Source organism: Eumetopias jubatus, unplaced genomic scaffold, assembly GCF_037043125.1.
Source record: "Eumetopias jubatus isolate StellerSeaLion01/CBP00866 unplaced genomic scaffold, mEumJub1_p1.0 scaffold_4, whole genome shotgun sequence".
Classification (NCBI taxonomy): Eukaryota; Metazoa; Chordata; class Mammalia; order Carnivora; family Otariidae; genus Eumetopias; species Eumetopias jubatus.
In genome coordinates, this window is record NW_028274810.1 from 108,662,263 (window position 1) to 108,686,355 (window position 24,093).

The 24,093-nt window shown below is 61.9% G+C and overlaps 1 protein-coding gene across 2 annotated transcripts in view; it reads left to right on the plus strand.

Moving 5' to 3' along the window:
- ZC3H3 (zinc finger CCCH-type containing 3) overlaps window positions 1-24,093 on the plus strand; it is an 89,964-nt gene that overhangs the window by 46,105 nt on the left and 19,766 nt on the right. For both annotated transcript variants that reach the window (XM_028093507.2, XM_028093508.2), the window contains exons 5-8: window positions 16,426-16,613; window positions 22,035-22,077; window positions 22,174-22,335; window positions 22,443-22,512. In XM_028093507.2, the coding sequence (XP_027949308.2) occupies window positions 16,426-16,613; window positions 22,035-22,077; window positions 22,174-22,335; window positions 22,443-22,512 (463 nt within the window). The remainder of the gene's footprint in view (window positions 1-16,425; window positions 16,614-22,034; window positions 22,078-22,173; window positions 22,336-22,442; window positions 22,513-24,093) is intronic.

Below are 24,093 nucleotides of genomic sequence, written 5' to 3' on the forward strand. Positions count from 1 at the left end.
CCACCTGTGGGGGACACCCAGTGGCTACCACCCGCCCTGTCCCATTGCTAGGTCAAGAAATGAGAGCAGGAGATGGGCCTGGGGATGACAGAGAGGGCGGTTGCCGACTTGGAGCTGAGGCTCCGCTGGGTCTCCGTGCTGGTGGGCCCCGGGCAGGGTTCTGGGGGAGAGCCCGTGGGGGTGACCCTGGGCCCCGCCCACTTCCCCATGCAATGCTGAAGCAGGTCTCCTCCGGCAGGTTTTTTAGAATTTTATTTTATGAGAACAGGCGGTTACAGCTCCCCAAGTGCCGTAAAAGTTAATGTGATGGCCTCCCTGTGCCTCTGCTCATTTTTATAATTTTTTATTTTATGAAACAGGACAGGGAGCTTAGTGACTTATTACTATTCATTTCGTTTCAATGCAGTAAATATTGATTCAGTTGGGGGTTTTCAATTTAAACCACTCGGCGATTATATAAAATATTACTGGCCTCTGAAATTATGCTTACCGATCCCTTCGGCTGCTCATTAAGGAAGGAGTGCAATCGTAGGTCCCTTTGCCTTCATCATTCTAATAAATGGGCTGAGGTGCGTTTCTGCTCGGGAGGTGCTACAGAAACTGCTGGTGGGGGCCTGACAGCAAGGATGCAACTCTTCACTTGGAAGTCGGTTCAAAGCACGCCCGCCTTATTTATTTATTTCTGCATCTGTTTGAAGCAGGCGGGCCTTTCAGCTGTCAGCAGCCTCATGGCAGCAGGGCTGAGCACGTCCTCCTGAGGCTGGAACACCTGCCCGAGCTCCTCGGCAGAGTGTGGGGAGGGGCCGGAGCTTGGGTGGGCATGTGGGGCCTTGACCCCTCACCCCCTCGATGGAAGGTAAGGGAGGGAGACCAACCTTGCCACAGCCCCGTTGGCCCCGATGGACACCGTCAGAGACACCTGATCTCCCTCTGGAACCTCATCCGGAAGAGGCGGACCTTTTCCGGGTGACGCTAGTGCCCAGCCCCTCGCTGGCAGAGCTGGGCCTGGGATGCAGGGCCCTGAGGAGTGAGGAGAGGGCCCCTGGGTGCTGGGGTCTGGCTGGCACATAGGCCGAGATGGGCCCCATTGCCTTCCTGTCATCTGCGCTGTGGTCAGACACCTGCCCAGTGTCAGGCGGCACATGGAAGCCCCCTCTGGCATCAGGGCCTCAGGACCCCAGCAACAGGCCGCCTGGTCCCTCTGGGTCCAGGGTCCTGTCCCCACCTGTGTGGGTACCCCTAGGATGGCCCCACGAAATGATGTAGGACAGTGAGAGGGTCAGGAGTGAGGGTGTGGAGCCCCCAGGGGAGGCTGCCCTTGGCTGGGCCACCGCAGTGCCACATGGCAGGGGTGCACCTCAGCCACACTCCCAGCTGCTTCCTCCTTGGCGCTCCCAGGCACTGGCACGGGAGGGGGGGCATTGGCCTCAGTTGGAGGATGTTGGCATGGGGGGGTGCAGGTGTCTGGCATGGTGGGGGGCGAGGATGGGGCTGAACTGCCATCCCCCTGTCAGTCTGAGCCTCTGACCCGCCCTCCTTAGTGATCATACGGCCCTTGTGACGTGGCCCCCCGCCCCCGCCCGTATGGTGTTTGTGTCACTGCTTCCTCCCTGGCCGTGGGGACTGCTTGCGTCTGGCTTAGGGTCACAGGCATTGTGGCCGGAGTATTTGTGGTGAGACCACGTTTCAGAGGTGGCACCCGGGCTCCGTCTGTGAACGGCGTGGGAGGAGAGGGGCCCCAGGACAGACCTGATGCTGAGGCCCTCGTGGGAAGGGAGGGGGGCAGACATCAGAGCCCCCCTCCCACCTTCGCTCCGTCTCAGGCTGGGATTTGCCCATCATGTCGGGCTGGTCACCTCCCTCTCTGGGCCCATGGGGTGCTGGTCCCTGGTATCTGTGTCCCAGAGGCCATGCTGCTGCGTAGGAGGCTGCTGGGGCCAGAGCCACAAGTGGAAAGGCCTGGGAAGGTCTCTGGCCCTGCCGGCCTCATGTCTGTGGCTGTGTCTCTGGCCCGCCAGCCTCTGGCTGCTCGGTCTCTGGTCTGTGCCCTTCCTCCGTCACCGCCTCCGTGTGTCTGTGTCCTTCCCATTGCTGCTCTCTCCCTGTCCCCGTTTCTCCACAGACGTGTGTCCCCCTCTCTTGCTGCCGTTGCCGGGTGCTCTTTGTCTCTTGGCGTGGGGTGCTGCATCCTGGCCCCTTGGGCATGCCAGGGGTCCCAGGAACATGGTTCTCTCCTTTGCCGGGAAGCCAGGCTCTCCGGCCTCCATGCACACGGGTGTCGTGGTGGCCGTGAGGCGGGTTCCAGCCCCTCTGGCAGCCTTCCTGCCTCCCCATTGCTGTGCCAGCCTCATGGGCCCGCCTCTCCCCAGCCACCTCCCGTCCCTGACGTGCGCATGCGGGCCCTGGGCCATCTGCCCCCGGATGGCCATGCTGGCCAGCTTGCTCCCCTCTTGGGCCGGCCTGTCTCGCCCATTCTAATGCTCTGTGTCTTGATCCGTGTGACATACACATGGCTTCTTTGCCCTTTGGGAGTTGGCTTGAGTGGCTTGAGGCCTGCCAGGCAGCTTTCAGGCCAGCCCATTGGGGGAAGCAGTGGGGAAGGGGCCAGGCAGGCAGGCGCCTCGCCCAGGCCTCACCCGTGAGGGCAAACCCTGAGGGGGACAGGACCCTGTGAGAGCTGCCACTGCCCCAGCAAAACCATGAGCCATGCTGTGTCCTCCTGGGGGCCAGTGGTAACAGCACAGTGGTTCACAGAGGAAGAGACCCACCGGCCAGGGCTGGTGTTTCAGGACCGAACGACAGAGAGCGTCCCTTTGGTTTGCCGGAGGGGAGCTTCATTCTGGAAGTAGCAGGGCCGTCGGGAAGGAAGCCTCAGAAAGTCCAGTTAAGTTTCTCCCCGTGGAACCCTTGGAAGATTCCCCTCAGTCTGTGCCTGGGTCCCCTGGCCACACCGGGCCAGCACCGAGGGCCCTCCTGTGAGAGGACTGGTCACCCCTGATGTCCCTGGAGATGAGGAGCAGAGGAAGCTGAAAATACTGCCTCTGACAGGAAGAAATAAAATGTCCTTGTCACCCAGCGGTACTGGGTGCCTTACACAATCAAACAGCATTTTAAGTACCACTTCTGTCCTGGTTTTAGAGGTGGTAGTAAAGCATCACTCAGATAATCAATATCATATTTAACCCTTTGCATATATCAACCCTTCAGCCTGCTCTCACCCCAAAACACGATCCCCCTCTCAGGGCTGGGCCAAGGCCTCTGAAGGCCGGTGAGGGAGATGTTCCTCTGGGGGTTTGGGGAGCCTCACAGCTGCTGAGGACCATGGCTAAAGAGCCCTGGCAAGCAAGTGCTCACTCAGGCCCCTGGCCACCACCTTGGCCCTGGGCCCCACTTTGTGGCACCAGCATCCGCCCTGCCCTGTGTCATCTGCAGGGGCATCCAGAGAGATGCTGGGCTTTGGGACACGTGTCTTTGCCCTGCTATGGTCCTGGCAGTGAGCCTCACCCCTCCCTCCCTGCTGCCTACCTTTCTTCCGTACTCACCCCGCCTCGCACCCGTGTGGCCCTCCGTGAGCCCCTCCTTCCTGGGGCCTTCCCTTGCCCTTCTGGGCTCTGACCAGGGTCAAAGCTGCTGAGCCAGGCTGCAGTGCATCCAGTGCTGGGGCCATCCACCTCCTCCATCTCCCGTCTGGTACCCTTCCAAGGCTGCCTGAGGGCCCCTGCACCACTTCATGTGCAGACTGGGGATGGTTCAGGAATCACGGGGATGGCTGAGAGGTCTTTTGTTTTAAATGCTATGTCTTGGGTGGGTGGGAGCTGCAGTTGCAGAGACCCTCTTGTGTTGGGGACAGGCCCAGGGACCCCTGTCTGCTGGGTAGCTACCGTGGCCAGGAGGCACCCCAACCCCAGCTTCTGCTGAGCCTGACTCTTCGGGGCCCGCACTCCTCTGCCAGGATCTGAGCACCAGCAGGCAGGTGCAGAGTGGTTTGATTTTCCTGTGACTTTCCTTCAAGTCAGCAAGGTTTCCCCGGTTGCCTCGCCCACTCCCCAGAGTAAGGAGCCCCGGTTTAATTTGCGGTTAGATGTCTGTTAAGATTGCGTCCACTTCCCAAGTCAGCACTTAATTGGCAAGGCACTTGATTTAACAGCGTGGGAGCCTCCACCGGAAAAATGGCTTGAATAAATCACCGCCTGACGCCAGAAAATAGATATAATCTCAGCATTAACTACATTAATAGTAGCAGGAGCCGAATTAAGAAAGCCATAAAGCATAGGCGGGGGAGCATAAATTATGGCCCAAGCTCTGTCCCCTAGGCGTGCCTCTGCCTGGGGGCGGGGCGGGCGGAGAGGCGGTCCAATCTCGGCCCCGCCCCCGCCCCGCCGGCCCCGCCCCCGCCCCTGTGGGGGGCGGGGCGGGGCCTGGAGGCTTAGCTCCCCGCCAGTGCCCCCAGTTCCCCGTTGGGGGTCTGAAGCGTTGGGCGCCTGGCACGCGTACGCCCCTCCGCCCCCACTCACCCCACCCCGGGCGCCTACCCCGGGCATGGCTCTGACTAGGTGCGCGCCACCCGGTGCGGGCCAGGGCGCTCCCACCCAACCCCCGCTGCCTCCTCCCTGCTGCAGCAGACTGCGGACTGGAAGGCTTCTTGGAGGAGGCAGACGCAGCTCCATCACCAGTTCATGCCCCTCAGGCCTGGCAGTTGAAAGTGCGCCTCTTCATCGTTGTTTTGTCTACCCCAAATCTGGCTGCGGGGGCTGCTACCCTGGTTCTGCTGCCCTGGGTCTGGCCCCACTCTTCTCGGGCCGGGGGGGGGGGGGGGGGGGGGCACTGCCACAGACTTTTCCACACTTTAATGCAGGAGGATGCGATCCAGTTTTAATTTCAATTTTATTCATATTCTTTGTCGAGTTCAACATTTTTTATGTTTATTGTTCTTTGCCTCCGGCCTGTTTCTTACAAGTTTGCAAGACGCGTAAGTATTCAGGGGGTTACGCTTTGTTTTATCAGAGATGATCTGTTGTTTCTCAATTTGAATTTTGCCTTCCAGTTTTGTTTATGAGGATTTTTAGCAGATCCTTTTGCTTTTCTGTGTACTTAAATCTGTACGTCTCTTAAGACTTTTAGTCTATTGATTTGTTTGGAACAGCCTTCCCCACCCCAAGTTATAGGAGTTCAGGTGTATTTTCTTCTAGTGCTACGGTTTCAAGTTGTACATTTAAAACTTTAATCTACCAGGAATTTATTTGGGAATATGGTGTAAGACTAAAGTTCAGATTTCATCTTTTTTTTTTTTTTAAGATTTTATTTATTTGACAGAGACACAGTGAGAGAGGGAATACAAGCAGGGGGAGTGGGAGAGGGAAAAGCAGGCTTCCCGAGTGAGCCACCCAGGCACCCCTCATCTTGTTTATAATTATCTGGTTGTCTCAAGACCATTTATTAACTATCAGACTTTTTCCATTATTTAAAAATGTCGTCTTTATCATGTACAAATGCTTGTTCCCAAACTTAGCTTTCTGCACAGATCTTCCTCTTTGATTTTCCCTTTGTAAAACGTTCATGGCTTGTATCTTTGGTAGTCAGTTCTGTGGACTTTTTACCTTGCGTACCCGCCCCCCCGGGTCAGGCAGGGGTTGTGCACTTCCTGCCCTGCCTCCAGGTCTCCCTCGTGCCCCTCCCAGCACCCCACCTCATCCCACAGATGACCACTCCCCTGGCCTTTCTCGGTCTAGACGGGCTCTGCCTCAAGGTTCTCGAACTTCAGTGAATGGAATCATACAGGAGGTACTGTTTGGTGTCTAACTTCATTTGCTCACCATTTGTTACACCGAATCATCCAAACAGACTCATGGGCTGCAACCTTGACCCCCGTGTGGCTGTGCTGTACGTGGAGATGGGGCCTTTACAGCAGTAATCAAGGTTAAATGAAGTCAGTGAGGTGGGGCCCTAATCTGATAGGATTGGAGTCCTTAAAAGTAGAGGAGGAGACGCCAAAGCTCTCTCTACCAGCCTATGGGAGAAGGCCTGAGTGAGGACGCAGGGAGAAGGTGGGCACCTGCAAGGCAGGAAAGACAGGCCTTACCTGCAGCCAGCATGCTGGCACCTTGATCTTGGACTTCTGTAAGAAAATCAGCTTCAGGGTGCCTGGGTGGCTCAGTCATTGAGCGTCTGCCTTCGGCTCAGGTCATAATCCCTGGGTCGTGGGATCGAGCCCCACATCGGGCTCCCTGCTCAGCGGGAAGCCTGCTTCTCCCTCTCCCACTCCCCCTGCTTATGTTCTCTCTCTCGTTCTCTCTCTCTCTCTCTGTCAAATAAATAAATAAAATCTTAAAAAAAAAAATCGGCTTCTGTTGTGTAAGCCGCCCCGTCTGTGGCACTGTCCAGCAGCCCGAGCCGGCTGAGACCCTGTTTTTCCCCAGGTCCAAGTGTGCCACTGTGGGTAGTGGTAGGGTGTTCTTTTCCCTCGAGGTGTGTGGACATACCGCAGTTCAGTCACTGCTCAATGACCCGTTGATGGCGTATTTCTAGTCTTCGCTGCTCCCTTGTCTTGTTGGGCATGTCGCCCACTGACTCAGAACCCCGGTTTCTGTGAACTTGCTCCGTCAGAGGGTGGGGGGTGCCGCGCTGGCTGTCCTCGTCTGCACTCCCTGAGCAGGAGAGCGCTCCAGCCTCCCGGGGCCTCGGCAGCGCCTTGTCTTTCCCTCTGTAGCCGTGCCGCAGGAGTCGGCTGGCACCTCACCCAAGCCTTGTTTTTAGAGGGGGAGCCAGGGCAGGGAGGGGCCGAGGGAGAGGGAGAATCTCCAGCCGACTCCACGCCCACCACGGAGCTGACGCGGGGCTCGATCTCACGGCGCTGAGATCACAACCTGAGCTGAAACCAAGAGTTGGACACTCAACCGACTGAGCCACCAGGTGCCCCAGAGACTTGTTTATTGAAATGAGCACTCGGCCCGGCCGGCCAGCGTCCAGGGACCGGAGACATATTGCTGTTTCTGGACCCTGCGTCCTTACCGCTGATTGTCTTCGTCTCTCCTGAGGATTTGTTCTCCCAGATAAATGTTAGAAACACTGGCTCAGTTTTCCAGCCTTCCCCAGCTGATCAGCCTCCAAACCAGCCGAACTGAACCTTACTCTTCTACCCCGCCTGCCGCATGGGGACCTGGCCCAGCCGGCCGGTCGCACGTCCCTCCTGTTCTCTGTGCTGCATGGGCCGGCTGCCGGGTTCCCTCCGTATGGAAGCTCGTGCTGGCTTCCTTAGTACGTCCTGGCCGGGTCTTGCTGGGGTCTTGGAAGGCTGTTGACTCTGCCGTCTCTTCACCTCGCGGTTAGCTACCTGTTCATGTTCTGACTCTTGAGCTTTCACTGTTGAGCTCGTGGGCCTTTTCCTGATGTTTGTGTGCTGTCTGCATGGCTCACTGAGGACACCAGCCCCTTTCCAGGGGGTGCCTGGCTCTTCCCTCCCCTCACTTCATGAGTCTCCTTAGGTGGTACTGACACATGGGGTCCCTGACGGCCAGGGCTCGCGGCATTCTGTGTGGGTCTTATTATGTTTTCACTTTGTCACATGCCCGTGGTGTGAGCTGCCCTCCTGCGACCCTCCGCTTGGCTGTGTCCAGACGCTAGGGCCCCTTCCTGACACGTGCATGGGGGTCACCAGAGGGGCAGGGGTGACTCCTGTGGGATTCTGGGGGTGAGGAGGGCGTGCTCTTGCAGGCGGCAGGAGGCCGCGGTGCTGGAAGTGGGGGCGCTGCACAGATGGAGCTGGAGAGGAGGGGGTGCAGGCAGCTAGGGCCCTCCGCCCCAAAACAGAGAGGGAGGGCCGGTGGCATGGTGGGGCCGGGCCTGGGCCGGCACCTCAGCTTGGGGCACCGTGTGAGGGTGGAGGACCTGAGATGGGTCACCGCGCAGGCAGAAGGAGGCCTTGTGAGGGGGGCGAGGCACATGCTGCCAGAGGCCAGGATGCCCAGGGCCCTGATAAGACCTGTCCCTCAGGGGAGGGTGGCAGGTGTCAGCTGCCAGGGCTCAGCCGTGGCACTCTCTGGCCTAGGTCCCTGCATCCCTGCTGATGCAGGTCAGAGCCACGGACACCAGAGTCTCCTGCAGGGAGGGCACAGGAAAGGGCTCACTGTGTGGACAGTGTGCAGGCAGCAGGGGTGGTGAGGAGGCCCAGCCCAGCTCTTGCCAGGGACACAGGCTGGAGGTGGAGGAGGCCATCTTGGCAGGTCCAGCTTTGAGGAGGGAGCCTGGGGAAGTGTCCCCAGGGTTCAGATGTGCAGAGCTCCTGGGTCTCAGGGCTTGGGGGGATGTGGAGGGAGAGTGGAGGTTCAGCCTGGTTTGAATGTCCCTGTGGGTGTCCTCAGTCCTGGGCTGTTTTCAGGAGGGTGGTGGACAAGACGGGCCAGGTATGGCTTACACAGGCTTCCTTGGGGGCTGTTAACCAAGGGGCCATGAGCCAGGTGCGGTCTTGCCCTCCCACATCTTCCCAGAGAATTCTGGGCAGGAGCTACAATGATTGTCCTGCGGCCTGAGTTCTGCCCCAGCCTGAGTTCTGTTCCTCTGTTGGCTCATCCCTCACATGGAGTTCTGGGGACAAGGGCCATTTCAAGGCTGGAGGAACAGTCAGCCGGGACTCGACGTGTACAGTGAACAGGGTGAAGGGGGCAGGTTGGGCGGGGGGGAGGCAAGAGAAACAGGAAGGGAGAGCGGGGAGACAGAAGGAGCAGGTGGCGAGAGAGACATGGGGGGTGGGCAAGGGGACAGAGAAAGGGCCAGCCGTGCCCCTCACCAGCTGTCACGGGCTGACAACCCAGACCAGAGGGTGACAGCCGGGTGCGAGGGATGGAGGAGGGCCTGCCCGGGCCGCCCGGCCTAAGCACCTGCCCTCCGCCCCCTGCGAGCTGGACTTTGGGACTGCACAGTGGGGCCGCTGAGGCCCGGTAATACGTGGTTTTTGCAGGTAACACAGAGAACACAATAGCTGCAGCTGAAATGGATTTTTAAAAGTGTCATTTTATGGAGAATTTTACTTTCCATCTTGTTGTTTATTAGGCTCTTAAAGGGAAAGCTTGTAATGCATCCATTGATCGAAATACCAATTGAATAGATGTGAGCACATAAAACAGTCCCAGGCCCTCATAATGGAGCCGCGGCATTTGTAATGGGGACAGCAGAGTTAGTGTTGCCAGCATGCTGGCTGGTCGGGGCGCCCTGAGTCACTTCTGCTCATTCTTGGGGAGCCGCGGGATGGGGGGTCCCTCAGGATGCAGCAGCAGCCTCAGTGCTGAAGGCCCCCAGGAGACCCTCCAGGAGACCTCCAGGTCGGCCCAGGAGCCATGGGAGTTGGACTCTCCCCTGCCCCCCTCCCCCCAGGGCCACAGTCAGGTGCTCAGCCTCCGCTGTGGGCCAGCCCTTCTCCAGGCGCATCCTGTCCCTGCCGCAAGCCCACCCCCAGGTCACACAGCCCCCCAGGCCCAGGCTCCCACCCAGGCCAGTAGCCCTCCATCTGCTGCGAGATGGGCCCCGGAAGGCCGAGCCATGGGCCTGCCCCTGCACCGGGGTGGCCTGAGTACGTACGGGGAGGTCAGCACCCGGGGCCAGCTGCCAGGTGTACGGCCCCAGCTGGGCGTGAAGCCCCAGCCCTGACTCACTGGGGGCTTGGCGGCCCCTGGAGCTGGCTGTGGGCTGCATTCGGGAGGGTCTGAGGAGGGCGGGTAGCCACAATCATCGTGAGGCCTGTGCCGTCCGCTAGGTCCCTCGCCGCTGAGCCGTTTCTGAGACCCTTGCCTTAGGCCTGCGCTTTGGCCACATCCCATCCCCTCATCTCCCTCCCTGCTGGTCCTGCGTGGGGCCCTCCCCCCAGAGCTCTCCCCACAGGACCGCCCAGCATCGCCAGCTCCCCACCCCTGCACCGGCTCCAAGCTGGGTCCTTGCTCTGGGGGCAGAGCGGGCACAGGCTGCGGGGGCCGGGCCGGGCCCCTTGCGCTCATGTGGGGGCGCACTCACACCCTCCCGGCTGAGCTGCGCTGAGGTGGCGCCCGTCAGCGTTTCCGTGGAAAGCCCACTTAAGCACTTTGCAGCCTGTCACGGTGGCGGCTGAGCCTGACCTACTTGGGATTCGCTGTGCAGAGCCGGCCTCCCCGGGCACTCGGCTTCTGCTGACGGCGCACTCCCTGCTCGCCTCTCGGAGCTTCGGCAGAACCGTGCTCCATTCCTGAAAAATGCTTCCCCGCTTGTTTTCTCTGCTCCGCAGCCAGCCTGCCCACCTCCTGCACGGTCGTCATGGGCTGCACGGCCTGGCCGAGAGGCTGCTGGCTCCTTGGCCTCGCACCGACCCTGCCCCAGCCAGCGGGGGTCAGAGGTTGAGCTCTGGCCAGAGCCTGGCTGAGCCCCGCTGCTAGCAACCCGCGACCTCGGCCCTCCGCCTCCCCCACCTCCGCGTGCCCAGCCCTGGACAGTGGCCTCCCGGACCCAGTCCACCCACCCACCATGCTCATGCCTGAGGGTCTTCCCGAGGGTCCGGGCTTCTGGGTGCTTCCTCCAGCAGCGCCGGCTCTGCGTTCAGGCCCCTTTGTTCCCAGGGAGCCCCTGCTGCCTGCTCTCCCTGCCCGTCCTGTGTGTCCTCTCTGCATCTCTCACCTGACCTAAACCCCGAGAGGACCACAGCGTGTGGGCTCCCGGGCAGCATGCGGCCCCTCCCTCCTGCTGCCCATTCTCCCAGCGCAGATTGACGGAGCTCCCCACACCGACGGGGCTCCCGGGTCAGGGGCACCGCAGTGAGCCGCCCCAGGTGCTCCAGGGTGCATTACTACACGGTGCCAGGCCGGGGGCCCATGACAGCGAGCTGTCGGGGGGTCGGGAAAGGCTTCCTGAGGACCTGACGTCTGAGCTTGGTCTCCGAGGTGACCCCAATAACAGGCATAGGGTGTGCATGTGCAGAGGCCCACGCAAGGCCGAGCAGGGCACACACCACACTCACACACTCCACAGGGCTTTCCGGGAAGCAGAACTGTCCGGTGTGGCTGGAGTCCTGACTGGTGGGGGGCGTGTGGGGACAGTGGCCCATGAGGGCCTGACAGCCCAGCCTGCAGGGTCTCCTGACAGACTCCCCACGGTGGGGAGTGGGGACAGAACGTGATTAGACACACTGTTTTCAAACTAGCTGGTGGGCTGGGAGTGCAGGGAACCCCGAGGGAGCTGGGAATCAGGGTGGGGACCCCCCCCAGCCTGCATCTGGGAGTGAGGGGGGGGCAGCTTAGGTGAGGTAGGTTCCCTTAGTGACTGCAGTCACTGGCTGGCCGAGGGTCCCAGGGAGGGGAGGGGTCTGTGTGAAAGGTGGGGAGCAGACTGTGGGGACATCTGGGGTCAAGGAGCCCTCCCTGAGGGGATTGGGAAGGACCCACCAGCAAAAACGCCTCTGTGTGCCTGGCAAGCTCCTGCCAGTGACTTCTTGTCCGGGCTCAGGTCCTCTAGTCCTGCACACAGATCTGTGCCCAGCATATTCGTGTGGCCCCTTGGCCTGGCCCTGTCCCCGGGAGGCAGGCCTGTCCCATCCTTTCTGGGTCCACGTGGCCTGGGATGGGCCGCCTTAGGCCCATGTACACTGTGCTGTTTCCTCAGGAAACCTGAGGACCGAGTGAGTCTGAGTGGGGGCTGGGGTCCGCTCAGCTCCAGTGTGGCTGAGCAGGGTGGCCTGAGGTGGTGTTTAAAGGTGCCGTTGGACCTGGTGAGGAGGGGCCTGGGCATCTGAGCACAGCTCCCAGTTTGGGACTTGCCCTATCCAGGGCCTCTCAGAGGTTGGGGCCACCTCCCTTGCCCCTCGTCCACTCACGCCTGAGTCTGCTCTCGGTCAGGAGTGAGCCACTCCCTGGGCCTTCACCGGACATGGCCCAGGCAGGCTGCCTGTCCTCACCCCCGGGTCTGGGGTGCAGAGCGCAGCATCCACTGCGGGGCCTCAGGAGGGGCTGGTGTTTGTCAGCTCGTGTGACCAGGGTGGGCTGGGTGCTTGTGCTCACGTGTACACCTGTGTTTGGGAGCTGATCTGCCTGTCCGTGCCTCACATGCACACCCATGCCCCTGGCTGCCGGGCTGTGTAGCCGACGGCGCCTGGGGTGGGCCCGTCTCACCCTGAAGCCTAAGAAGCAGACGCAGTGGGCGGGGGCACCCTGTGTACAGTGTTGGGGGCTGTGTGGACCTGCCGTGGGCAGTGGCCATGGGACGCTCACGGGGGAAGGAGTGTGGGTCCCTCCAAGGCCTTGGCGGGCGGGGGAGCCCCGGCAGACTGAGCGAGCAGGCCCTGCAGGCCGGGCAGGGCACACGCCACACTCAGCCCTGGCTTCCCAGGGAAAGCCTCCCTCGGTCTTGCCCAGACCCTGATGTCCCCTCCTCCTGGGCATCTGGGCACAGCAGGGCACCTTGCTGGCCTCACCAGCCTCGGACTGGGACTTCCAGCTGCCCCCCCCAAGCCCAGGCTCCAGACACGTGGACAGCTTTTCTTTTTAAACCTACTTTTGTGGTGTGTGTGTCTGTCTCCCCATTACCACTGCTATTCATTGAAAATGTTATCTCCCCCCACCCGTTCTTTGTGCCCCCCGGGGGGGTGGGGGGCCCAGCCCTCACCCTGGTGTAGTCAAGGTTATGGTGATAAATCCTGGGGCATTGTCACTTCTATTCGGAGTAAATTGGCTGGCCGCTTTCGGGCTGAAGGAAAGATAATTTGCTGTAGTATTTCAAATGGATTAGAAATGGATTTGAAGGGAAAGTTCATGCCTCCCATTACAAAGGCGAGAAAGAGCACTATCTTAAGGCACGGCTCCCTCCCTGGCCTTCATTATCCACGCTTAATACCTTTCCTATTTTCCAGCGTTAATGAAATTTCCTGGCGGCGTGGGCCTGCCGGACGGATGGGAGAAGCCTTTAGATCTGAGGCTCCTGTTGTAGAAAAGGAATTACAGGGCCCTTGCCGCGAGGGCAGGAGCGTTCTCCGGGTCCTTGGCCTGGCTATTATCTCATTAATTTTATCCCCTCTTCTCAATACAGTTGGTTTCCAAAGCCTGTCCTCTCCATCAGGGTACAGTTCACCGGAGTGCTGTGACACCCACGGCAACGAAAAGCTACAAGGCAGCCCCTTGCCCACTGGCGCCCGCCTGGCCACAGGTCCCGAGTCAGCGAGCGGGCCCATCAGGGGTGAGGGAAAGGCAGAGGAGGTCTGTGCTGCTGCAGCCCTGGCCAGCCCTGCCTAAGTTCTGTGGGTGCATCCACTTCCTCCAGATAGCCCCGCGGCACCACCGGGGACCACAGCCCCACACCCTCGGGCACGTGGGGTCCCTCGGGCAGGTGCATGTGCATGGGCTGCAAACACTGGGCCAGGCATGGGAAGAGCTGCTAGGCCTCCGAACTGCCCCCATCCCCTCCCTGGTCGCCAACCATCGTCCTGTAATTGCCTTAAAACCCAGGGGTATGGTTTTTGGTTGGAGAAGAGGACAGATCTGTTAGTCCTGTTCATCCATAAAAATAACTGTGGGAATAATCAACAAGGTGTGGGGAAAGAGGTGTCACCTGAGATGCGCCTCTTAGCCAAAAAAATAAATCCTGAAAGGGCCGTCTCTGAAGGAGGGCGTTGGGTACGTCTGGCCCTAGTGCCTAGCCTGGGAGCCAGGAGGGCGTCCCTGGGGCTCGCTCTTCAGGGTGAGCTGGTAACAGCCCCAGACTGAGGCTCCTCAGTGCACGGAGCTATGGGATGGGCCCGGATGGGACCACCCTCAGGGCTGGAACATAATCTGTCCTGAAGCTCGTAGCTCCTTCTGAACCAAGACCCTGCTGTCCTCCACCTCCACGGGTGCCTGTCTGGGCCTGGCCACCTCCTTCTGCAGCTTCACCTGTGTGGCTGCCCCTGGGAGTGGTGGTCTGTCCCTGTCTGGCCTCAGCCAAGGCCACATGCCCACAAGGAAGCTTCCTCACCCCTCAAAGGACTGGGTTTCTGGGGATGTGGGATCCTGAGATGCCGGGCCCAGCTGGGTAGGCGGGGCACAGGTCTGGTTGCCCACCTGTCCTGTGCTTTGTGCTGTCCTGGGTGCGGATGGGGGCGGGTAGGGGTGGTGGCCCAGGAGGGGAGGGTCTGTGCCCCGAGGGAGGAGGCAGCTAAGAGTGGTGTCCTTGGTCCTGTAAGCAGCTGCTGCTGCATCTCACTGCAGGGCCTGTTGGGAGGTCTGGGGTCTGGTCCTGAGGGATGAGTGTCTTAGAGGCACGGGCCAGGCTTGCTGCCGGTCACTCAACCTCCCAGGACTACAGGAGTGGAGGCTGCCCAGGGCTGGCCCTGGCCCTGACCCACATGGGCATATGAAGGGACAGCTGCCTTATCGGTGGGGAGACCGCTGAGGGCTCTGGACACTGTGGGGCTGGGGCTGTAGGGGACCTGTTGCCCTCTGGCTGAGCAAGCTATGGTGGCTCCTAGCCCTAGGCTCAGCTCTCAGCTGTGGGGATTAGGACTCAGGCCAAGCTGTGCCCTGTGGACAGTGACCACAGCCCCCGCAGGGGGATCACGGGGTTCTGCAGCAGGGCTGGCACAGAAGATGACCCCGCCTGGCCCCACTGTCCTCATACTTTGGCCTGGCCTCTGAGTGAGCCAAGGGGACAAGGCAGGTGCTAACCGGACACATAGATGCCCTGGGACCAGGGTAGGCAGAGCTGGGGTCTCAGGGTCTGGGGAAAATCTGGAAGTCTGTCTGCCTCCCCAGGGGATCGCTGCCCACCCCACCCTCTCCCTGCCAAGATGCACCTCGTGTGGGGGCAGCTGGAGCCTGTAGGGCATAGAGAGCACGAGCCAGGCTAGCCGGGGTCCCTTGGCAGGGCTTTTCCCCAAGATTGGTGTTCGTGAACTTAAATTTTAATTAAGGGAAACTGGGTTAAGTGCTCTTGGGCTGTGGCGTCCTCCTTGGCACTTCCCGCCTGGCCTTTGTCCTTATACCGCAGCTTTGGGTCCCCTGAGCACCTGGCTCACTCACGCACAGTGTTTCTGTAGCATGCCCTCAGAGGCTTTGCGCTGGCAAGAATCACCCCCAACTTGCAGAGAGACGAAGGCCGAGGGGCCACGGGGCCAAGTGGTTGGGGTGGCAACTGCACCCCAGAGCGGGGCTGCTCAAGCCCTAGCACTCAGCTCCGGGCGAGTCCATTGTGGGTGGCCCCCCACCTCCAGCAGCCTATGTGCCAGGGTGCCCCGAGGCCTGCCCTGTCCCTGGGTGCCCGGACCAGAGTCTGCTGCTGCCCCACACGGAGATGGGGATCTGTGTGCTCCCTGGGGGAGGGGGCTTCAGGGCCGTGGGGAGAACCCTACTTCAGCCAGGTCCCCGCGGCTGGTGGTGGTGCCTGCAGTAAGGACTGCTCTCCTCACACCCCGCCCCTCCTGCTGCTTGGAGGCACCAGCACTCAGGCCCAGATTTGCCGGTGGGGTGCAATGTGCACACTCGGTGGTAACAACATTATGGGCAGAGTCTGAGCTAATAGGGGATTAAGGTCAATCTGCATAAACAAATTACTGCTGAAATGCGTCCTGAGGGGGAAAGGCCCCACGCCCTTCTGGAGTCATGAAGCTGGCTAGTCTCCATGCCAGGTGCCCTGAGTGGGAGGGCCTCGTCCCCTCGTTTCGGTGGCAGCCTGCCCACGTGACAGCTGGGGGGAGTGGGTCAGCCAGGACAGCTGCAGGCGCACAGTTGGTGCCGGTCTGGGGGCCCACAGCCACTGCCCATTGCAGCCGTGGTGTCTGCGGAGGGGTGTCTCTCGAAGTGGGGGCGTCTGGGGCCTCCTCCTGACCCACTCTGGTCTGGCCAGGGTAGGGCCCAGGAGCTGGTCGGAGGAGAGTTTGGAGGGAGGGAGTGGGCAGGTGGCCACTGGGGCCGTCCAGGCCCAGGTCTGCCTTCCGGCCTGGATCACCCACTCAGCTAACCCCAGAGGCTGTCCCAGGCCTCTTCCAGCCCAGGACTTTAAGGCACCTCCAGTCTTCCCCCCAGACAGCTTGCCCAGATGGGGGTCTGTGAGGCTGTCCCCTCCCACTCTCCATGCTGGGCTCCCGTGTGGTGAACAGGGGACAGGAGTAGAGCCTGCTGACCCAAAGGCCTGGGTGGCGTGTGCTGGGGCAGCATCTGGGGGACGATGTTCCCGGGCAGTGGTGACGACCACCAGCCACGGTGTGGACCCTCAGGGGACTTGCCTGTGCAGTGGAGCTCCCTCCAGACGCCCTGCCAGAAGGCCAGGGCCCGGACGGTCTCATCCCAGGGCTGTACATGCTGGAAGGGGGAGGCTTGTCCCCCACCCGTGCCCTTTCAGCCTGGCTAGTGGGGTTGAGGGTCCCCCCTGCCTGCAGGGGTGTGGAGGAGGGGAGGGGACAGACTGTGGGCCCATGGGGCTGTACACACCGGGGTTTCCCTGTCTCCACAGGTCTCTGGTGCTGAACCGCCTGCGCCCCGCTGCCGGGGCTGGGAAGACCCAGCCCGGCTCTCCTCGGTGGCAGAACAAAGGCTACCGCCGCATCGGAGGCGTCCTGTACAAGGTGTCGGCCAACAAGCTCTCTAAGACCTACGGCCGGCCCGGCGGCGACAGCGGCAGCAGGCCCCTCCTGCGCACAGGTGAGGGTGGGCCCCTAACTCCCCAGCCTGCGTTGTCCGTGGTGGGTGGGGGCAGAGGCTTGCCGGTGACCCGAGGCAGGCAGGCCTGGGGCTCCCATGGAGCAGATGCGAGTGAGTGCTTCCCAAAGGGGCCCATGCCAGGAGGGGAGTCCGTATTCCTGTTCGGAGCTTACGGAGCCTCTGTGGCTGTCCCTGTCGAAGCTGACGGGCAGCTGGAGCAGGCAGGGCATGGAGGGGGAGGGCTTGCGGCCTCTGTGTCCCCGGGGTAAAGCCCCCCCCCGCCCCCCCCGCCCCCCCCCCCCCCCCCGAGCACACTGCCTCTCGCTTGGCTGAGCAGGCCCTGATTTTCTGTGTTTTGCTCCTGGACAAAGGAGATGAGCCAGGTATGGTAAACACGGCCCTGGCAAGTGAACACCTGGGGCCGCGGCACCCCCTAATCTCATTGGCAATGCCTCCCAACTGTGTCTGGAGGCAGCCGCCGCCACCGCGCGCGCCCCCGCGGCCTGGAGAAACAGGCCGAGGAGAAGGAAATGCTTTGGATTCGCTTATTATACAAATTAACTAGAAAATATTTTGGCTTCGGTCCAATTTTACCCCCATCCTTTTCTGTTAGAAAAAAAGGGTGCGGTTGCAGGCAGTATGGGGACTGCAGAGGCCCAGCTGCTCCCAGACCCTGCCCCGCCCACCCAAAGGGGCAGGAGGGAGAAGAGGCGGGGTGCTGGGGCCATCTTGTAGGTTGGGGGGCCCCTTCCCGGAAGCCCTTGCCCAGCTGTGTCCCCAGGGCCTCTATCTGTGGGACTGTGGGGAGGGAGGCATGGGTGCCTGGCTGCCTTTTTCCAGACGGGGTACACTGGGCTCCCTAGGAGAGGCACTGGGGGCCCAAAGGCCATGGCTGTGCGCCGCCTCTGTGCCTCATTTTCCCCATCCCTTTCTCGAGGGATTAGGCTGTGTGATCCAAGGGCCTTTCTACCTTGGCCTCAGCTAGCTTGCCAGTGGAGGAGCGGGTCCAGAGCATTGGCTGGGCCTCCTCACGGGGCCTGCATGAGACTCAGCCCTACCCCCACTCTGAGCCTCTGACCCCCAGGGCTCAGCAGGCCCCTGGCATCGGTGGTCATGGTCCGTGAGGCCCCACACAGGGCTGTTGGTCCTCCGCAGAGCAGTCCCTAGGCAGGCTGGTTGTGGAGTGGTTGGAGCCATGGAGGGCTTCTGGGCAGCCTCTCTGCAAAGTGATGTTTTGCTCGGCCCTGACGGATGAGGCTTCTCTGTGGATCATACCCACTGGCCCCAGCCCCCCCTGGGCCTCCTTAGTGAAAGGCCCTGGCTGGCCTTTCCCATCTATCATCCTTTCTGCCCCCAACTGTCACCCTTGACCCCACAGCCGACCCGGCGGGCAGGACCCAGGCTCTGTTCCCTGCTGTCCTCCTTTGGGAGCTGGATGAAGCTTACTTGGGGGGGGGGCGCCCATTCTGCTGACGTTTCCTCAGCCAAGCACGTCCCTGGGCCACACCCCCTCGAGCACCCTGCCATTCTGTCAGCCCCAGCCTGCTGTGCGCTGCGTGTTCACGTCAGGTCTGGCCCGGCCAGATGTCGTTGGCGGTCCTGGCATTCACACTGTCCACATGCAGGGACCCAGAAGTGGATTATGGCTTGGGGCCACCCTGGCCCTTGCCGGGACCCTGCTGCTCATATGTCCTGGGCTGCACGGGGGCCCCTCCACATGGACCCTGATCTCCGGTGGGCAGGATGGACCTTTGGGGTATACCTACCACCTGGCCCTTTAAATCCATGGTGGGAGGAGCGGCACCGGAGACAGAGAGGGAGAGGCGGGTGCCAACTGCTTGGCAGCTGCTTGAGGGGAAGTTACGAGAGAGGAGAGCAGAGAGCCCGAACTGCTGGGAGAGCCAGGCTGCCGCTGCCACCTTGGGGCGGTAAAGCAGGTGGAGAAAGGGGCCCGCGGTAGGGGCTGTGGGGCACTCCCTCCCCGCTCCGCAGCACAGGCCTCACCGCACCTGAGCAGGCAGCTGTCCCGCGTCTCACTGGGGAGGACCCCTCGCCAAGCCCGCCCCCCTGCAGGTGCTGACCTCCACGCAGTGGCGCCTTCCCCCTTCTATCAGGTGCGCCGCTGGCGCCTCCGGCCCCACCTCCCCCAGACTCCTGGCCTCGGGCAGTACAGGGGGGACAGAGGCCTCCAGGGCCAGGCGGGTTCCCAGGAGGCCCCACTCCTCCTTGCTGCTAGGGGGCAGTCCTGGGGCTCAGCCCTCCCAACTTCAGGGCAGGCTGGGGCAGGTAGGTGGGATTGGGAACACGGACCGTTGGGTGGCCTCTCCCAGGTATGAGCCAGAGCCAGAGCCAGAGCCCACCAAGAGACCACCCCCCCACCTCCAGCTTCAGCTTCCCAGACCCGCATAGGGGTGGCCTACTTCTCGCTGTGAGGAAGGTGGGGTGTTCCCAGCTGCGGGAGTGCCCACTGACCAGCGGCTTCCTTAGACGAATAATAATTAAAGAAATAAATTTTCTCCTTTGCTGTCAGCAGAACTTTGACTTCCGCAGGAAAGTACAGCCAGACCCTCCTTGGGGGCGGGGGCTCGCCTCCTCTCCTCCTGGCTTTTCCTCCTGGCTGCTCCTGGCTGCTGGGCTTCTCTGGGACAGTGTCAGCCCCTGTGTTGGGGTATCCGAGCCATGGGGAGGTGGGTGGCAGGGAAAGAAGTGCAGAGCCTCGTTCCCACCCTCCTCCCAGCCCTGTGGTCGAGGACTTCCCTCTGGGTCCAAGGTCTGCCCAACCAAAGGGCCCGGCCCTGCAACCTCTCCCTGTGTGCACCCAGCTATGGGCTGTGACACATGTTCCACGGGACCAGGTGTCTGTCGCAGTCCCTACGGTGGAGCAGAAGCCCCAAGTCCATCTGCCAGAACCACCTCCCCCAGCCTGGGCTACAGGCCTGGCCCCCAGGCCCCAGAGTGGGGCGGATCTGTGGTCCCTGCTACTCATTGGCCGTGGCACACCCCTCGGCAGGTCATGGGTCCCTGTGCCTTGTCTCCTCGTCTGTGACTTGCTGACCCCACCCTGTGTGCTGGGAAGTCACCCGGAACAGCATGAGAGGGTGCGAGAGAGGGCCCCCGAACTGCACACTCAAGGCACCACCCTGCTGCCTTCCTCCCTTCCCGATGCCTCTTCCTGGGGCTCCCTCTGCCCAGGGCCATGATTTCCTGGGAGGGGTGAGTCCCACTGGGGCACCGTGGGGCCGCAGACCTGCCCAGCCGCTCCTTCTGACCCCAGAGCCCCTGACTTGGGCTCTCCGGCCTGGGGAGGGTGAGGCACTCCCTGGCAGGGACTGACGGGCACTGGCGGGACAGGGTGGGGCCGCCCGAGCCAAGCTCACGGTGTCTATTTTTGGAAGATCCCCGGGCAGCACAAGCTCTCTGAAGGCTTGGCGCCTCCCGCTCGGTGGCTGCCGAGGGTTTTCAGCTGAACCCTGTAGCACCCCTCAGCACCTTGCGGCCTCTTTTCCAGCCAGCTACTTTATGTGCATTTTTTAACACTGCACAGCAGCTGAACGCTGCCTCCCACTGCGAGCCCCACACTGGCATTTTTTAAGAGCAAACGGGGAGGGGGGGCGAGGGGAGTGAACCTGCCCCGCCCCCTCGGAGGCCAGGCCCGGGGCCCAAGTCTGACAGGCAGACACATGTTGACAGCGGGCCCTGGTGGGAGCAGATGGCGCCACAACGGCACCGGCAGCCCAGGTGACAGCCGGGAAGCCGTGCTCACGGGCTGCAATCCAGTGACACTCTGTCAGCCCCGGGCTGGCAGGTGTGTGGCACCACGTGCCACCTGGACCGGCCTCTGACATGGACCCCCGGTCAGTGTCCCCAGCTTGGGAGCCAGGACGCCGCTGCCCTGCCCCGCTCCTCCCTGGCCCACCCCCCACCCCCTGCACCAAATCGAGCCCCACTCGTGTCTCGGCCGCCTGGGCCATGGCCACCGGGCGGGGCATTTCCTTCCCACTGGGGGTCTCGCTGCTCAGGCCTGGAGCCACCCCTTCTCAGCTTGAGGACACTGAGGCTCAGAGGGGCAGACACTGGCCCGAGGGCGGCGGCCCGGAGAGGGACTCGGCAGCAGGCTAGATGTGAAGAGTGCCTGAAGGTCTGCCTGGGGGGCGTGGGGGAGCTTGGACGTGGACAGGCTGCATAAAGTGTCAGAATGCTTGTGTGACCAGATCTGGAACTCAGGAGAGGGGACCAAGCTGCCTGGGACCTGGCAAAGGTCGTTCTGGGGAGGTCGAGGGAGGGGCCTCCAGGTGGCAGGAGGGCCACCTGCCCGGGCCTCCCATGCAGCTCCGATGGGGGCAGCTCAGGGCCAGGCAGCTTGGGGACATCCCTTTTTAAGCCTGGGATGCTTTGTCATTGCCTCAGGTCCCTAGAATTTCTGAGTGATGTCACTTCTGCCTCTTACCAGCAGATCCATTTCAGCAGCTGCCTGTGGGAAATTGAATCTGGTCTGAGAAGGTTCGTGTGTGTGTGTGTGTGTGTGTGTGTGAGAGAGAGAGAGAGAGAGAGAGAGAGAGAGGAACTGTGGGCCTCCATGGCTGTCTGAGCAGCCTCTGGCCCCGACCTGCCCACCCTGGCCCTGGGGGACGGTGACCTTGTGCCTAAAAGGGAGGCAGGAGGGTGTACGTTCGTCTGGACTCCCTCCCCTTTCTCACACAGGACAAGCATTGCCCCCCTGCCCCTTGTCCCCTGCTGCCCTGGCTGTGGGCACCCTGTCGCCTGTTCCCTTCTTCTGACTACTGTCCATTTCATGAACAGATCCCCTTTGGGCCACAGTCAGTGACCTCAGAGAGGACTTGATTGGTCTTTGTGCTTAGGGTTTTGAGGAATGGGTACCTGCCATGGCCAATGAGCCAGACGTGCTCGTCCGGGGCCTGTGGAGGCTGAGGTCGGCACATAGGTCCCTGTAGAGCCTGGGGGCAAGGACTTCAGGCTTTGCAGCCATGTACTCACTATGATGTTTTTGTCGTATGACCCCGTCAATACAGAAAAGTCATTACTGGCTACGACGAAGCCAGGGGGCATTCCTGGATCCCACTCGGGTCCCATATCCCTGGGCCCTGCTCCTGGCAGAGGGAGGTGGCAGGGAGGCCCCCCTCCCACCTGCCGGTCCTGGGACCACCTGTGTTGAGGCAAGGCTGCCAGCCAACTGCCAGATCTGGGCCCTGGACAAGCCGCTGCCCTGCACCGGGTGGGGGTCCGGCAGGGTCCCAGCAGGGTATACAGCCCAGCCCGAAGGGAGGGCAGGGGGTTTCCCTTAGGGGGCAGCAGTGCCTGCGCCGAGAGTGGGAGCCCTGACAGGGCTGCGCAGAGCAGCTTGCTGGGCAGTGGGAGTGCCTGGGGCCTGGGGGCCTGGCGTGACGCGGCCTCTCCCCACAGGCCGCGTGGACCCTACCAGCAGCTGCAGCCGCTCCCTGGCCAGGTACGTCCCTCAGGGTTGGGCGTGGGGCTCACGGGTTGGCGGGGCGGGGTGGGGGGGGCGTCCCTCAGGCTCACGAACCTCTACCCCCGTCCACAGCCGGGCCGTCCAGCGCAGCCTGGCCATTGTCCGGCAGGCAAGGCAGCGGCGGCGGAAGCAGCAGCAGGAGTACTGCATGTACTACAACCGCTTCGGCAGGTGCAACCACGGCCAGCACTGTCCCTACATCCACGACCCCGACAAGGTGGCCGTGTGCACCAGGTGCCCTTTGCCCTGCCGGGCCTTGGGGGGCGGGGGGCGGGGGCTTCAGGGGGCCGTGTGGGCGCCCTGCCCCTGGCGCCTCCGACCCACTTCCCTCCTTTGCACAGGTTTCTCCGGGGCACCTGCAAGAAGACAGACGGAACGTGCCCCTTCTCCCACCACGTGTCTAAGGAGAAGGTGAGCTCCCCTAGGCACCCGGCCTCCCTGCAGGCCCCGCCCCCCAGTTCTCCCCTGGCCAGGGCGTGGGGGGTGGGGGGGGCGGGCTGGCTGTGTGACCACCCCTGCCCCGTGCCCAGGGACAGTGGGGTGAGGCAGGGCGTGCTGGAAGGGCAGCAGAGGACAGGTGGGCGCACCACCGGGCCCCTGTCTCGCAGGCCCCTCCCCTCAGCCACCATGAGCACAGGGGACCCCCTCCCATGGGCGCCCACCGCAGGGGCAGAGCCGGGGCAGCACTGGGGCCCGGGTACCAGCGTGCCGGGAGCCTGGAGGTGAGGGCTCGGGCGGGCTGGGCTGCCTGCCACCCGCCCCCCACTCTGGGGCCGCGGCAAGGTTAGGGGAGGCGGGATCGGGCCGAGGCTGCCGCTACAACAGCTTTTCCCCTTGAGGAACTTGAAGAGAATCAGCATTTTTCTCCCTAATAGAGCTTCGAAACTCTGTTGTGAGCAATTTGGAAATTCACGTCGAGTTTCAGGTTCATTAGCTCTAGCTCCGAAGCTGGTGCACATTCTGAGCTGTCTGGTGTGGACGCCCGCACTCGCGCCCTGAATTAATGTTATTGTTATTTGTGTGGACGTGGTGGGTGCAAACAAGGTTAATTGAAATGAGAATGCAGTTCCCTCTCGATAACGGCCGTGCTGACAGCTAGGAGGAGTTCCGTTTGGTGTAAGAGTTGGCTTTATTATCCCTTTTTATTAGAGGTAATTTGGGCTCTATATCAAAAGCCACATTAAGGGAATTGTTTGCAGCCATACCACTGCCAGCCCCGAACGGGCCAGCCCTTCTCCCCTGTGCGCTGCAGTTAAAAGACAATTAAAAATAAACTCTTGCACATTAAATCACCCTTTGTTTCTTTGCTTTCTCCCTCATTCCTGCCCTGGCCTCCCCTCTGCCCTGCCCTGGAAGCCCCTGCACGGGGCCCCTGGCAGGCCGGCCAGAGCTAAGTATGGAGGTGTGAGGAGCCGAGCCCTGGGGTGCCCGCCAGTGTAGACCCACCCAGGGACCAGGGGGCTGCAGTGGGGTGCGTGAGGGGCGGGTCTGACAGGAGAGAGTGGGAGAGGCCAGCTCTCAGAGAAGCTCCTGCAGGGGTAACAGGCCTGGGGAAGGTGGGAGGTCCCCAGGGGGCTGACCAGGGATGGGCCCCAGAGAGGAGTCGCCTGGCAAAATGGCAACTGCCGAGGTCAGGGTGGGCAAGATCAGAGACCCCTCCTTGCCGGCCCTCAGGCCTCAGCTTCCTCCAACAGGGAGAAAGTGGGCTGCATTTCTCTCTGTCTCCCAGGCTCAGGGCCAGGGACTGCTGTGCTGCATAGCCCTGCCCAGGCCGCCCACTCCATGTCCCCCTTCTTCGCCCCCAGGTCTTCCCTGGGTCCACCTGCTGGCGGCCAGGGCACTGGAGCCAGGCCTCCACAGTGCCAGCCTGGGGTCAGTGCAGCTCTGGGCTGCTCCAGGGCATCTCCCTGCCTACCCACGGTCCATCCCTAGGCTTCCCTGGGTAGAATCAGGTCACCAGCCCATGGACACTGCCAGGTGTCCAGGCAGCTG